Source organism: Apium graveolens, chromosome 10 (assembly GCF_009905375.1).
Source record: "Apium graveolens cultivar Ventura chromosome 10, ASM990537v1, whole genome shotgun sequence".
Lineage (NCBI taxonomy): Eukaryota > Viridiplantae > Streptophyta > Magnoliopsida > Apiales > Apiaceae > Apium > Apium graveolens.
Genome location: NC_133656.1, coordinates 207450104 through 207464095, shown reverse-complemented (window position 1 = coordinate 207464095; position 13992 = coordinate 207450104). Strand labels below are relative to the sequence as shown.

The window sequence follows — 13992 nt, the reverse complement described above, 5'->3', positions numbered from 1 at the left end:
GGCCCGGTCAAAGCCCGGGTTTTTTAACACCCGATCAAGGCCCGGCCCGGTGGGCCTTTTGTGCATCTCTAATTGTACCTAACTGATGTGATTCTTGCATTACATTAGCAGCAAAAATTAACTGTTATCAGTGTTCATTATATTTGATCATAACAGATGTTTCTCTAATTCTGAACCTGCTCAATAGCCATCTTGAAAGTTATTTAATACTGTTCTACCATCAAAGCCAAGTAGTAGTCTGGAAATGAAATTATTCTTCAATGTGCAACTTAGACATTAAAAAACAATGCAACTTGCTTAACTATTATTACTGCAGAATCCAGATGCAAAGTAGATATTCATTTTCATCCTCATGCTCGATGTGTTTTTGGTTTTTTCCCGGTTTGATCCTCGTGTGTGCTATATTTTTTGTGTTTCTCGTATGTGCTATATATTTTGGTTCAATCTTTAAATGTTTAATGTTTTATACTTATTTTGTTTAAACTTTGATCATATGTGTTTCAATTCTATTCTTTCGCACATGCTATATTTTTCAATTAGATTTTTATATGCATGGTGTATTTTCTGGATATGTTCCTTGAATGTGATATGTTCTGCTTATCAAATCTCAACAATATCTACCTATACTAAGCAGGATTGAAGTACTTTGGTCACAAGGATTGAATTGAATTGAATTGAAATGGTCATGCAACTTTGTATTTACCTACCTCATCTTTGTCAACCTCAACAGTTTGCTTTTTAAACACAGAATAATTTGGATTTCATCAAGCATAATATTAGGGAATAAAACAGAGGAATTACCACTAATACCTAACATTTTTTAACTAACAAATTTTGCCTAAATAAATGGACTACCCTTAACAAAACTCTAAATTCAGAAATGTGTAAACCCCTAATATAAACCACATGCAAAAACAAACTAACCAACAAGAAAGCAAAAGAGAAATTGACATTGACATAATTAAAAAGAACAAGATAGAAAACAAGGTCTGGTTCAGACCAATATATAAATACCAAGACAACAAGGTGTGCATCAGCAGCACCAGTTTGGTAATGAATTGATTAAAAATCCAAACTTTTTCCAATTACACACAATACATGTGTATCTATCTTGAATTTGGTCACCACCCCATCATTTTTCATCTAAGATCTCATCTGACACAAATGTTTAACTAAACATTTCTCAAAAACCCTTTCTTTTTATTATCCCTTCTATTTCTTTGATCCATGAACAAACTCTGTCACAATCAAATCTAAATGGGTTGTTTGTACAGCTAAGAGAAGGCCCACAAATAATAAACCAAGGTTCAAGGTAATTTCTTGTTTTTTTCAGATTAAAAATCAAAGCTTTATTATAATTTCTTGAGGGACAATTGTTTTGGTAGAATTAGCCCATACCCATTTGGTTTTCTTTCTTGAATGTTGTAGTTTTGTTGCTTATTAATGGTGTCAGAGTTTTGTAGTGCTGGTGGGTATTTTGTATCAAGAATTCAAGTTGTGGGTTTGGAGCATAAACAAAAGTTAGAGCTCAGGCTTGATTTTATGAATTTATTGTTTGCTGGATCATTTGGATAATATTTATTATATCTTTGGTGTGGGGTTTGTTTTTGTGTGATATATAGTACATAGTTTGATGGGTATATAGTTTGTAGTTTGGGTACTTTTTTTGGTATATATTGAACTGGTTGGGTATTGAAAAAAGAGGGAATCATGATTAAGCCTTGTTGGAAACCGTCTGTGGAGGGTGATGGAAGTCGTAGAGGTGGCGGGGATGCCAATGGCCGGACTAATGGATTGATGTGGTATAAAGATTTAGGATCCCATGTAAACGGAGAATTTTCGATGGCAGTAATTCAGGCTAATAATTTAGTGGAGGATCATAGTCAACTTGTATCTGGTCCTCTGAGTTCACAACAGTCTGGCCCTTTGGGAACATTTGTTGGGGTATATGACGGGCATGGAGGACCAGAGACTGCACGGTTTGTAAATGACAACCTCTTCCCGAATTTTAAGAGTACGTTCTCGTTTACGTTGAATTTCCCCGTTCGCTTTGATTATAATATATCTTAAAGTGTTTTGCAGTCTCAAATTGTGTTTGTTTGTGCTATAGAATTGGTATTCAACCTATAACAAATTGAATTACTCTCTGTTGCAAGTTTAAAAATAGTACTTTTGGATTGTAATTTGTTAGTATCATATGGATTAAATAACCTTGAATTTCTCATGATGAGCTAGATAATTTGAAAGGTGACGTATTAATATAGTCACTAGAAATGTGAAATTCAAATCTTCATTTCAGAAGGTTCAAATATGTGATAAGAAAAATGATAATAACAACAGAATTTGTATTTTTTATATGAAAATTTTATTGTGAATCTATGTGAGCACATAGATTACATGGTACACACCGAAGCTCTCCTGCAAAATCACATTGCATGCAACATGCAGGCTATGCTTCTGTTATATACTTAAACCCCCCTTATTCCCTTGTGGAATGCCTGGTATAGAACTTTAGTAAAGAATAATATTTTAATTGATATAGTAATTAGTACAACATTGTTTTTCCGTTTTTGATAAGATGCCTGGCATTGAATTAAACAAAAGATACTTGAGTCGCACTTTGCATCTCTCAAAGCAAACAAATCGGTCATGATGTACCTGTAGGCTGTAACTTAGTAGCAACTTGCTTAGACTAACTTTTCCGTCATATAAGTAAACTGAGTAAAACGGTTTTGATGCTAAACTATCTGTGGAATATAAGCATTAAAACTTATTTTAACCATGATAACTAAATTTACTTTTTTCTGTTCTCTGAATTCCTTCTGAAAATGATCTGGTCTGTATTTCAGAATTTGCTTCTGAACATCAAGAGGTATCTGCATCTGTTATCAAAAAGGCCTACTTAGCAACGGAAGAAGAATTTTTATCTCTTGTAAGGCAGCAATGGCATACTAAGCCACAGATTGCTTCAGTTGGGACATGCTGTTTGGTTGGGGTCATTTGTGATGGACTCTTGTATGTAGCCAATGCCGGTGACTCTAGAATGGTATTGGGGAGGGCTGATAAGCTTGTCAGAGGCATGATGGCTATACAGCTATCAACAGAGCACAATGCGAGCGAGGAATCTGTTAGAGATGAGCTGCGGTCATTGCATCCAAATGATTCACAAATTGTGGTTCTAAAACATAGAGTTTGGCGAGTGAAGGGTATCATACAGGTAGTTTTATATTGTCCTCTTTTTTAATTATGGTTTACCTATAGAACTAAGGTTCTATTATATCAAAAGAAATGGTTTCTTACTGCACTACCCCGACATTTAGACTACCACTAAAACCCTATGAATTTGTTACTGAAGACTTTTCAAACAACATTGCAATCTCCTTTTAAAGCGGCTTCCATAGACTAATTAAACAGCCAACTATCAATGTCATTGGTGCCCTGTTGCCAGACAGCTTCCATCACTTACAGTAGAAGTGGTCCAGCTTTTGGCACCATAAGCAATGTCAAATAGTATTCCTGTTAAAAAGGCTCACCTGTACTGATTATAGAACAATTGTAATTATGTGTTTCTTTATATTTTGTTTTCAGATATCAAGATCCATTGGTGATGCCTATCTGAAGAAGTCAGAATTTAATAGGGAGCCTCTATTGGCTAAGTTTAGACTGCCTGAGCCTTTTGAAAAACCAATTCTAAATGCAGAGCCAACAATATTTATACACAAACTGAATGCCAAGGATCAGTTTCTCATCTTTGCATCAGATGGTTTGTGGGAGCATCTTAGTAACCAAGAGGCTGTTGATATTGTCCACAATTACCCCCGATATGTAAGTTTTCAGTGTTTACTACCATTTTATTGTCGAGGCGATTTGCTTGGTCAAATTGTAAATTAGAGTCACTTGAATATAGTTTGTACTTCTAGTCATGTAATTAATCAACCAAATTTTCATGTGTTGTTGGTGTTTAGTACTCTAGCCTTTAACTTGTACTAGACACAGCTTTATCTCTTTTTTGATAAAGATTGTTCCCTTTCATCTGCAGGGAATTGCAAGGAGACTTGTTAAAGCTGCACTTCGAATAGCTGCAAAGAAAAGAGAAATGAGATACTCGGACCTGAAGAAGATTGATAGAGGAGTGAGGAGACATTTTCATGATGACATCACAGTCATTGTCGTATTTCTGGATTCCCATCTGATGAATAGGGTACCTTCCCGTGGTACCACGTGTAACATAAAAGCAGGTGGAGGAGTTACTGGTCTTACCAAGTCGTAGTTAACATTATTCATTGGTTTCGTATCCTCATTTCTAGTATGAATACCACTAAGGAAATGGGAAAATATCAGAAAAGCTTAGGTACTGTTAATGTAATGCCAATGTAGGTTGGTGATTTTTATATAGCCCTTAAATTATGTTCTCTAATTCATACCTTCTCCGAAAGCTTTCAACATGCAACCATAATCTAGTGGTGTTATGGGATTGTGATAAAACATTCTGCAGCTAACATTTGAATTAGTTGCATTCTGTGTCCGGAAAGATTAAAGAGGTTCTGATTTAGATTTTATTATCTTAACCTCTTGTGTGGTACAGAAATTATTACAACTTACTTTCGGGGGCCGTTGTAAAGTATATAACTAGAAGAATTATTGGAAAGTTGGACTCAAAGTGGAGTGTATATTCTTTTTTACTCTTTTTTTTTGGTTTAAAATTTTTAAAAGATCATAAATAATTTAAAAGTTTGTTAGCCAGACGAACAAATAAACAAAAGCTTGCAAATAAAAGTTTGTTAGCCGGAAATCGAAATCAAGTATTGTTTGACAATTGAAAGCAGTATAACATCCCAGTATGATCAAGTTCCTGCTATAACTACCTGCACTGTATATACAAGTCCCTAAACCGTCTCTCAATATGAAATTGCATCTTTCCATGTCCGTGGTTCTAAGATTTGGCAAATCATTTTCCTTTACCTGCATAAAGTCTTTGTTTTCCTTTAAAAAATGCTTCTTACGGAGTCACTAAGAGCAGGTCCAATGGGAGACCCAACTCCTTATGTGGCAGAAAGAGAAAAGGAACTAGTCAGGCCACATGCACTGGACGAGAATAATAAAAACTGGACAGGTCCACTTTTCCGGGTCTGACCAACTGCCTATCTTTCTCTTATTTTATTATATCCTATTGCATATCTGTGAACTTTGCTGTGCATGTGCCATAAGAAAGTTACATAAGATTAATCACGTGGGGTCCATAAAAAAGTTAGGAGTTGGGCTGTGGGTTGGACGAGATCACCCATCTACATGTGAAGTCCAATTATTAATTATGTGGCAAGAATGTGTCAGGTGACTTGGTCCTCCGCATTGGACCTGCTCTAAATGCCGATTTCATCAATACATTGCTGTAGTGACTCAGACTTCATCTATACATTGCTGTAGTGACTCAGTTTCATCTCCTTATTTTTTAATCACACTCACTTTCATCATCTAAAAATTCATCACTAATGTGATAGTTAAGTCCGTCAGCTGTGAGTATTATCTTTATTACAACTACTTCCAGCTCTTTTAACATTACCAAAATATTAATGATACCATATACAAATATTCAAAAACTAGATCTAAAAATAGGATGACAAAAGATTTACCAGAACAATTATCCCTCATTCCATCAGTCAGCTTGGTCTTTACAAAATGAGAAAGACTTTTGTATTACAGGCTCTTGCTTGGCCAAAGTTTACCACTAAATGTTTAGAAAGTATATAGTTCCCTCCTTTGTATGCTGCAGCAGCTTCTAAGCAACCGAAATTTAGATAGGTTTCTTGACCGAAATTGAGTCTCTAAGCTGAGAATTGACAAAATAAAAGTTAGTGCATAGCTGTTGACAGATACAGGCATATCTATGTGATATGCAAAATAAGTTTAAAAATTAGTTAACAACTACTCAAATTAAATGTTACCATATAATCAAAGAAATTGTCTTCACATACTCCCACCTTCTTTGTTAAAAACAACTGCCTTCAGTTTTAAAAATAAAATGCAAGCATAAAAACCTCTATCAAATCAAATTGGCAACAAAAAAAGAACATATATCACGCACCATATCAATAACCAGGCAAAAAATGACCTACCACTCCAATTCCTTTACTATTAGCACCAGACAACGAGCTTGACAGCTCTGAGAACCTGCAATGATAATGTTTAAGAGCATCAGAAATTGATTGTAAACAGTAAATCACGTCACTTATAATTACATATATATAAAATCTCCTACTCGTTTAACACTCTATGATATTTTTATGATACAAACCTGAGTGCCCTGGCTTTCTTTTTCTCTTCTTCCACTGAATCCATTTTTACAACTGGAGCAAACCTGGCAAGCCTTGCCTTCTTCTTCTCTTCCTCAGCAGGTGTAGATTGCTCCAGCCCAAATCTAGGATCAGGGTTAAATAAATTGTCATGGAAAATATTAAAACGCAACATAATTCACTGACTGGACATCTAAATAAGCACAATAATATGTAATTAATTCCATAGTAGATTAACAGAAATTCAAATCAAACCTATCTGCTCTAGCCTTCCTCTTATCCTTCTCAGATTTGTTCATTTCATCTCCAGAACCAGTTCCAAACCTAAACACGACGGATCAAATTACAATCCAAATGTTTGAGTTAGTGATGCATCGGACATGAAATAATGGCATTCTGTCAAGCTTAAGAGAAGAAAATCATGTATACCTACAAAAGCAACATGCTACGTGCTCCTCTAGTTAAAGAAAAGAAGCTATAACTAATTGTCAGATATTAAGTTTAAGCAACAATTTTAGAAACCTTGAAGTAAATTCCACAAGAGACGCTAGCATAAATATATCGAAACAGCAGGCAAAACAAAATTATTCCGAAGCTGAAACAACTATCTGTTGTTATTTCTAAAATATGGTAAATAGCAACAAATTATCCAAGGCTGTGTTTGAATAATTTAATTAATAATGTTATTATTATCATAGCACGCAAATTTACTAGTATTTTTCAAACATAATTCAACCGTTTAGTCATCCTATGTTAATCGTCCACTTGATTACGTTGGGAAGGGGAGAGAGGGGGAGAGAGAGAGAGAGAGAGGGAGAGAGGGAGAGAGGGAGAGAGCGAGAGAGAGAGAGCGAGAGCGAGGGAGGGAGGGAGGGAGGGAGGGAGGGAGGGAGAGAGAGAGAGAGAGAGAGAGAGAGAGAGAGAGAGAGAGGTTTACCTGTGAGAGCGAGAATGACGCTTCTCTTGTTCAGAGAGCTGAACGGGGATACCAAAGCGATCAGCTCTTTGAATCTTTTTCTCAGCAATGCTAGTAGTAGTAGTAGTAGCTGAGTCAGTGTTGGAATGTAGAGCAGCAGTTTGAATTTGATTAGCTAGGGTTTTAACAGCCTGGCTTTTTTCCCCCTTCTGCTGTGAGCCTATGCTAGTTGTCACCATTTTGGGTAGCCCAGGAGGAGGATAGCCTACGATTGGGGCGGTTATATTTGTGTCCAATGGTATTCTCTTCTCCCCCCTTTTTCTTTTCCAAGCTGCACTCTGTTCCCCCTTTTTTCCTTTTAAACAATAAGTTAAATTACATTTTGGTGACTCAACTAATTAAAGACTTGTAATTAAGTCCGCTAACTAAAAACAATTAAGTCATGTCATTCTTTGATATTCTGTTTTAGATTAGTCGAAAATCTGACTACGGTCTTCACCCCCATTCCTTACTAAAAAAATTTAATAAAGACCGTAAATGGTAAGTCACTGCCTAGGTCCCAATAGAGGCGTTTTAATATCGTCTAATGACTAAGCAGTGCCTAGACGGCAGAGCAATTTTTGGAACATTTTAAAGAAATTACTAGAGTTTAAATATAATGATATAATAATAATATGATTCAAATATAGGGAATGTTATTAAAATTGATATAAAGTAAAATGTACTAAATAATTAGGATCCATTATTTAGTTATATTTTCAAAAATTATGTTAATATTCTATTGAAGTTGCTTAAGTAATATTGTTAAATTTGTCGTAACGTATAATATCCTAAATCACTAATAACCTAATTTCTAATTCTTATAATGTTTATAAGTAATTTACTAAGATACATTGTTAAAGATGTTTTTAATATATTTGTTCCAATTTTATAATATGTCTTTTCAATTAGTGTAGATTACCTCTTTTTTAGTGCAAGAGCAAGTCCAATTTAATATGAAAAAAATGATTATAGACATTTTTATGATTTGGCAAAAAAAAAATTGGGATTAAAATAGCTTTTACACTCCAATACTAACTAGTATAATAACCCGTGCGAGTCACGAGCCATTCTCTAGTAGTCATCAAATACCCATCGACTGTTATTTTAGATGTGAGATATTAAGTAATAATAAAAAAATTCATTTTGTAATGAAATTTTTACGTTTTTAATCATGCAAGCTGAATGTGAAAAAAGTAGAATAAAATCGGAAACTTAAAATTACAATTATCCAAAATATACAATTACATTTATATATCTTTTATGAAAAGGAAAATAGATTGTAAAATGCAAAGTTCTAAAGTATGAATGTAGAATACATAATATCTTTTTATATTAAAAGGAAAAACATTTTTGTGGGCAATTCAGGATCCTTCTGTTTTTTCAACTTTGTACCGGAATCACTATTGTCGTTAACTTTTGTAAGGTGTAAGCACTACGAGACACATGTGGCAGTGTATTTCTCAAAGTGTTGGATAATGAAATATATTTATGATTTTAATTTGAAATGCACTTAGTTTCGGAATGATATTTTTAATATAATATCATGTAATTTTTTGATATTTTCAATATGTTAAATATTAAACTGGTCACTGAAATGGAGCCCATATATCATTTTGTTCACTGATCCCAACAAGTTATTATTTGCAGTTACTTAAGGTGGTTTATTTATCAGTTTTTTCATCTTTCAATTTTAAAAATAGGCGTAAGTATTTAAAAATTAAAAAAATAAGAAAATATATGGCCATTAAACGTATATACATTTTGTTCTTAGATTGTATCATGAAAAAATACAATATAAGTAACTTTTTATTTTTAAAAAAACTTTAGCACGAGTTTTGTTGAAAAATAAAATGTATAGTGCTTAATAATTTAGTTGAAGTGTAGTGAAAATATTATTCGAACCAACTTATATCCAATGATTGTTTTAACTTTTTAGTGATGAAATACTTTGTAGCGTTTCACTTTTTTTTCTTTTGAGTCTTTAATGATTACGGTTATGATATATTTTGGGTAAATGCAATATTTGAGTTTTTTTTTTATACTAATTGTAATTTGTGTAAGTCAAATATTTATGGGTGTACGATAATTGAAACTTGTTGTATTTTGAATCGACAATGCCTCCCTCCAACTTCATTCATATTGTATTAAAGTCTCCGTACAAGATTGTTATATTCATGGCGACGACGTGTAGTTAAAAATACATATATGTTACATGAGATATATATTTGAGAACATGTTATATTGATGATCGTGTTGATATAGGTCATATATGGATTGTTTTATATTATAGGGATTATTATAACGTTATTTTAATCATTGGCGACTTTTATTCGTGAATGATTTCAACCTTCCTCCATATATTAATTCAATAATATTATTTATTTATTTTTCAAACTATTTTTTATAAATTCGACTCAACTGTCATAAATATTTGTCGTGATTTATAAACTTACAAATCATTTTAGAATTTTATAAAGTAATTCTATGATATTTTTCGTGATTAATCTGATTATATTCTTATAAATATTATAGAAGGGATCCAATCAAATTGTATAATTTATACATATAAATTAAATATATGTTGTCAGTTTTAAATTTGGATAAAATATATATATATTAAACTATTGAATATATTCAATTGTAAATGTATAATAATTGATTTCAATTTGATTAACCCTAGTTCATATCGTGTGTATTTAACGATATAATTTTTTTTATCGTAGGTAATCTGCAACCGCTACCTTTCGGGTGCGCACTGGGTAATCCCTACAGGCCCACGCAATAGCAAGTAAACCACGTGAACCAAGGTAAACCGCATTTAAACGACAGACTCTAACTCAGGAGACATAATCATAATTTTTTCTACGGTATGATTCGAACATGTGAACAAGAGGATAATTAACCACTTTTTAGCCAATTAAGCCATCACATACATGTTAATTTAAAAAATATTATATAACAATATGATCAAGTAGCAAATTATATAATAATATGATCAAGTAGCAAATGTAAAAGAAAACTATAATTATAAGTTATTAGTAAATTATAATAAATGCAATACCAAATATTTATTCTTTTAAAGATCCACAAACATACTTCATAGTACTTCATAGTATGGGTATTATTAACACATATGATATGGTTTAAGTAATACACTAAACTGTAAACTGTAAAGTAATTGTAAGAACTAGATTAGATTTCCTAAAAAAATAATTTTTCCAATAAATAACACATACAAAAGTAAAATAATTATTTCAATGAGAATAAGAAATTCATTATTTGATAAATTATTAAAATTTTATTAATTAAAAGTTGATTAATAGTGATAAAACGCGTATAAAAAATTTCACAAATAAAATTTTAATAATCCATAAAACATGAATCCTGCTAAAAAATAGGAAAATTAAATATTGGATTAGGACCTAGAAAAACGGGAAGATTAAATATAGGATTGTACCTTCCATACTCGAACATAGTACAGTATGTTTACGTGTGATAATAGCAGCCACGAGTGACGATAGCAGCTCCTGTTCTCTTGAACCAGATTAAATTAAGACAGCTCCCCTGTTACAGTATTTTCATGGCGTCCTTAACTCTAGTTCCACCCAACACCTTCTCTCTAAATAAACATACCCACCATAACAAAAAAAGCAGCTCTGCGAATTATTCTTACATTTTACCCAAACGCACACTCCCTTGCTTCTCCTCCAACAACAACCACCTTTTCAACGTCTCTCCTCGTATAACTCGCACCCTCGTATCTTCCTCTGTTGGTAAGCCTTTATTTATCAAACTCCATGTACTTTTCATTATTTCATGTTCATTCTTACATTTTCTTCTATGTTTATGTAATTATATTGAAACCATGTGTGTTTAGGACGAGGAGTTGAAAGTTCTAGTGTAGTGAGTGAAGACACAACAAGTTTGCTTCAAAGAGTTGAAGTGTTTGACTTGAATGGAAATTCTGTTTTAATTTCTGATTTGTGGAAGGATCGAAAGGCTGTTGTTGCTTTTGCTCGCCATTTTGGGTCCTCTCTTCTCCCTTTTTTCTTTTTATTTTTTTACTTTTCGTACTCTTTATATTTGCATTATCAAGTTTGGTTCGTTTTAATTTTATAATTTGGTGTATTTGAATGTCAGGTGTGTTCTTTGTCGAAAAAGAGCTGCTTATCTTGCTGATAAAAAGGTATTATTTCCCTGCTCATTCATGTTTTTCTTACATTGATCGGGTTATGCTTATTAATGGTTTCAAATGAGCGTTGAATGTGGGGTGATAGTGTGTGGATAGGATGCCGATTTTGATTTCCCTCTTTCTTTTAGTTTTTGGTTCACTATTCTTTGAAAACTCGTATTTTGGTTCTCGATATCATGGACTTGACGGATGTTTGCAGGTGAAATCAGTTTTCTTGTGCAGGCAGACCTTGATCCACATTGCCTACTTTTCTTATTTTCCTTCATATTTTCTATGGCGTCTGCCACACAGATAGTCCCGATGGTTCCACTTAATTAACTGGTCAATGTGATACTGAATAAGAATATTTTTAAATTCCCTATTTGTTTAACAGGACGTGATGGATGCATCTGGGGTGACACTTGTTATAATTGGACCTGGTAGTGTAGATCAGGTATGTCCTAATCTGAAGTTGATGCATTATCATTAGGCACGTTTATTAGCTTGAAATTTTTTACGACCACAGAGTAACATGTGCCACTAAATGATCAGAGAATTTCATTTGTCATAGTGGAAAATCCCTTTCTGAGTATGTCATCAATCCTATGCAGGCAAAAACATTTGCTGAGCAAACAGGTTTTAAGGGAGGTACGAGCTTTTAAGTACTCTTTTGGCTATCTCATTCTCAAGCATATCACAAACTAAGTTAAAGCTATAAGAACAAATCTTCATATTTTTATGAGGTTCAGCAACTAAAGGGACACTATGCCTGTACCTAGTCTATCCGAATTGTTAGGACCTTTTCCTCTTAGTTCCAATGCACTCAAGACATTTATTGCTACAAGGCAGATTATCATAACTAATTATTACGTACCTTGTTAGTCAATTATATATTTAAAATAAACAATTTTTAAATCTGATATAACAATCTATTGATTTGTCTATCTGTGCTCGTATTATTGTGCATGTGCATTCCTTGTGCCCTTGGATCTTTATTCATCCTGGTGAATTGCCGAGTCAAAACAATGTCAAATTTTATTTGTTTTTTTGCTAATTAAAATCACAATTACAAACTTTTACAATTTAACTGTTATATTCATGCATCTTAATATTTAATCATCTTCATGCGTGGAACTATTCTACCTTATTTTTGCTTAATGACCCGGCTAAAAGCTGATACTTGGTCTTTTATTTCCATTTACTTTGTCATTCCGTATCTTAAAATAATTTACAAAGTCCACCAAATTGAATTATTAGCCTGAGCTTAATGTGGCACAACAAATGTTACTTTATCTACAGAAGTGTATGCAGATCCAGCATACTCGTCATACAAGGCCTTGAGTTTTGTTTCTGGAGTTACAACAACATTTACTCCTGGGGTATGTCAATATTGTATGTATTATGGCACTTATTTTATTGAACATGTGTCCTGGAAGTATGAGAGATTCTCTTTCCAACATTCTAGGCAGGTTTGAAGATTATTCAATTATATATGGAAGGTTATCGTCAGGACTGGGGGATTTCCTTCGAAAAAGACACCAGAGAAAGAGGTGGTTGGTATGTAGACTATATTTGATAATGTGTAGTTACAAATTTTCAGATACACAAGGACATGATAAACTTGCATTAGAATGCCGCAGCTCAATCAAATTACATAATTCCATATCAAATTGATTTCTTTACGTAGTTGCATAGATAATTAAAGCAACTTGTTTTAAGTCCATCACAATTCTAATAATTTCTATTTCAGTCAACTTATTTGGTTTTTGTGATAATTTATTTGATTAGCAATCTTTTAAAAATTTATGTTATGGTTCCTCTCAATTACCGTCATATGGCAGACAATGAGTATACTGATGCATCATCTGCATAATCAGGTCAAAAAAAAAATTGTAGTACTTTTATTGGCCATCACTATCATGCTATTTTAGTACTTGTAACGGAATTTATATTTGTACTTGCATTCTCAATCTCAGGCAGCAAGGCGGAATCCTAGTTGCTGGACCAGGGATAAGTAACATCTCATACCTTCACAAGGTTTCTCTGAAATGCACATATACCACTTGAAAGATTTAACTTGGCAAAATATCTCTGTTATGATTCTAGATGCATCATGCATGTAGCTTATAGGCCTAATAATTCTTTTGTGTTGGAAGCATCCTAGACTTCTGAATTATTCTTCGTATTTAATTTTCAATTCCCATCATCTACATAGTTCCTTTTTGTATTGTTCACTAATGACAGTCTGATTCATATCATGTTTGCCGTGCTACCTTGATCTACACAGGACAAAGAAGCAGGGGATGATCCAGATATAAAAGATATTCTTAAAGCATGTTGTTCATAAGGGAGCATTAAAAAGTTGTTTTGCATGCTGTTGTATTTCCGGTTCATAAAATTTAAGATACACTGTCAATTAGAGGAAGATGCAGAACCACGAGATTAGCAAGCACAACGGCCTGCTTCTGCCTGCTAAGGTTTCTTCTTTTCACAACCATAGAAACGATATATAGTCAACTTGTATAGTAGTGAAACATAATTATAAAGGACTCGAGGACTTTTGCTCTTTATCA

General features: G+C 33.2%; 3 protein-coding genes across 8 annotated transcripts; 2 read left to right on the top strand and 1 right to left on the bottom strand.

The window, feature by feature from the left end:
- The first annotated feature begins 974 nt into the window (after positions 1-974).
- LOC141692739 (putative protein phosphatase 2C 38) lies at positions 975-4419 on the top strand. The gene is made up of 4 exons (XM_074497672.1): positions 975-2014; positions 2850-3217; positions 3589-3825; positions 4040-4419. Exons 1-4 carry the CDS (start codon positions 1711-1713, stop codon positions 4268-4270), a joined length of 1140 nt encoding a protein of 379 aa, XP_074353773.1. The 5' UTR covers positions 975-1710; the 3' UTR covers positions 4271-4419.
- A 1155-nt stretch (positions 4420-5574) lies between these two features.
- LOC141692509 (uncharacterized) lies at positions 5575-7522 on the bottom strand. Of its 4 annotated transcripts, none has more exons than XR_012562839.1 (6): positions 7228-7522; positions 6546-6614; positions 6293-6415; positions 6083-6168; positions 5943-6000; positions 5575-5827 (listed from the first exon to the last, which is right to left on the bottom strand). XR_012562839.1 is itself a non-coding variant. In XM_074497374.1 (6 exons), exons 1-5 carry the CDS (start codon positions 7443-7445, stop codon positions 5965-5967), a joined length of 501 nt encoding a protein of 166 aa, XP_074353475.1. In that variant the 5' UTR covers positions 7446-7522; the 3' UTR covers positions 5575-5827; positions 5943-5964. The 4 variants fall into 4 exon arrangements, 3 of the variants coding, with proteins under 3 accessions (XP_074353475.1, XP_074353477.1, XP_074353476.1); XM_074497374.1 differs by having other exon boundaries at positions 6114-6168; XM_074497376.1 differs by lacking the exon at positions 5943-6000.
- Positions 7523-10720: 3198 nt separating this feature from the next.
- On the top strand, positions 10721-13992 carry LOC141689753 (thioredoxin-like protein AAED1, chloroplastic). 3 transcript variants are annotated; one of them, XM_074494134.1, is made up of 9 exons: positions 10721-11021; positions 11126-11276; positions 11389-11434; positions 11814-11873; positions 12031-12067; positions 12731-12798; positions 12885-12976; positions 13396-13456; positions 13707-13992. In XM_074494134.1, the coding sequence occupies exons 1-9, from the start codon at positions 10829-10831 to the stop codon at positions 13764-13766; spliced, it is 768 nt and encodes a 255-aa protein (XP_074350235.1). In that variant the 5' UTR covers positions 10721-10828; the 3' UTR covers positions 13767-13992. The 3 variants fall into 3 exon arrangements, with proteins under 3 accessions (XP_074350235.1, XP_074350236.1, XP_074350234.1); XM_074494133.1 differs by having other exon boundaries at positions 10722-11021; positions 12719-12798; XM_074494135.1 differs by lacking the exon at positions 13396-13456 and having other exon boundaries at positions 12719-12798.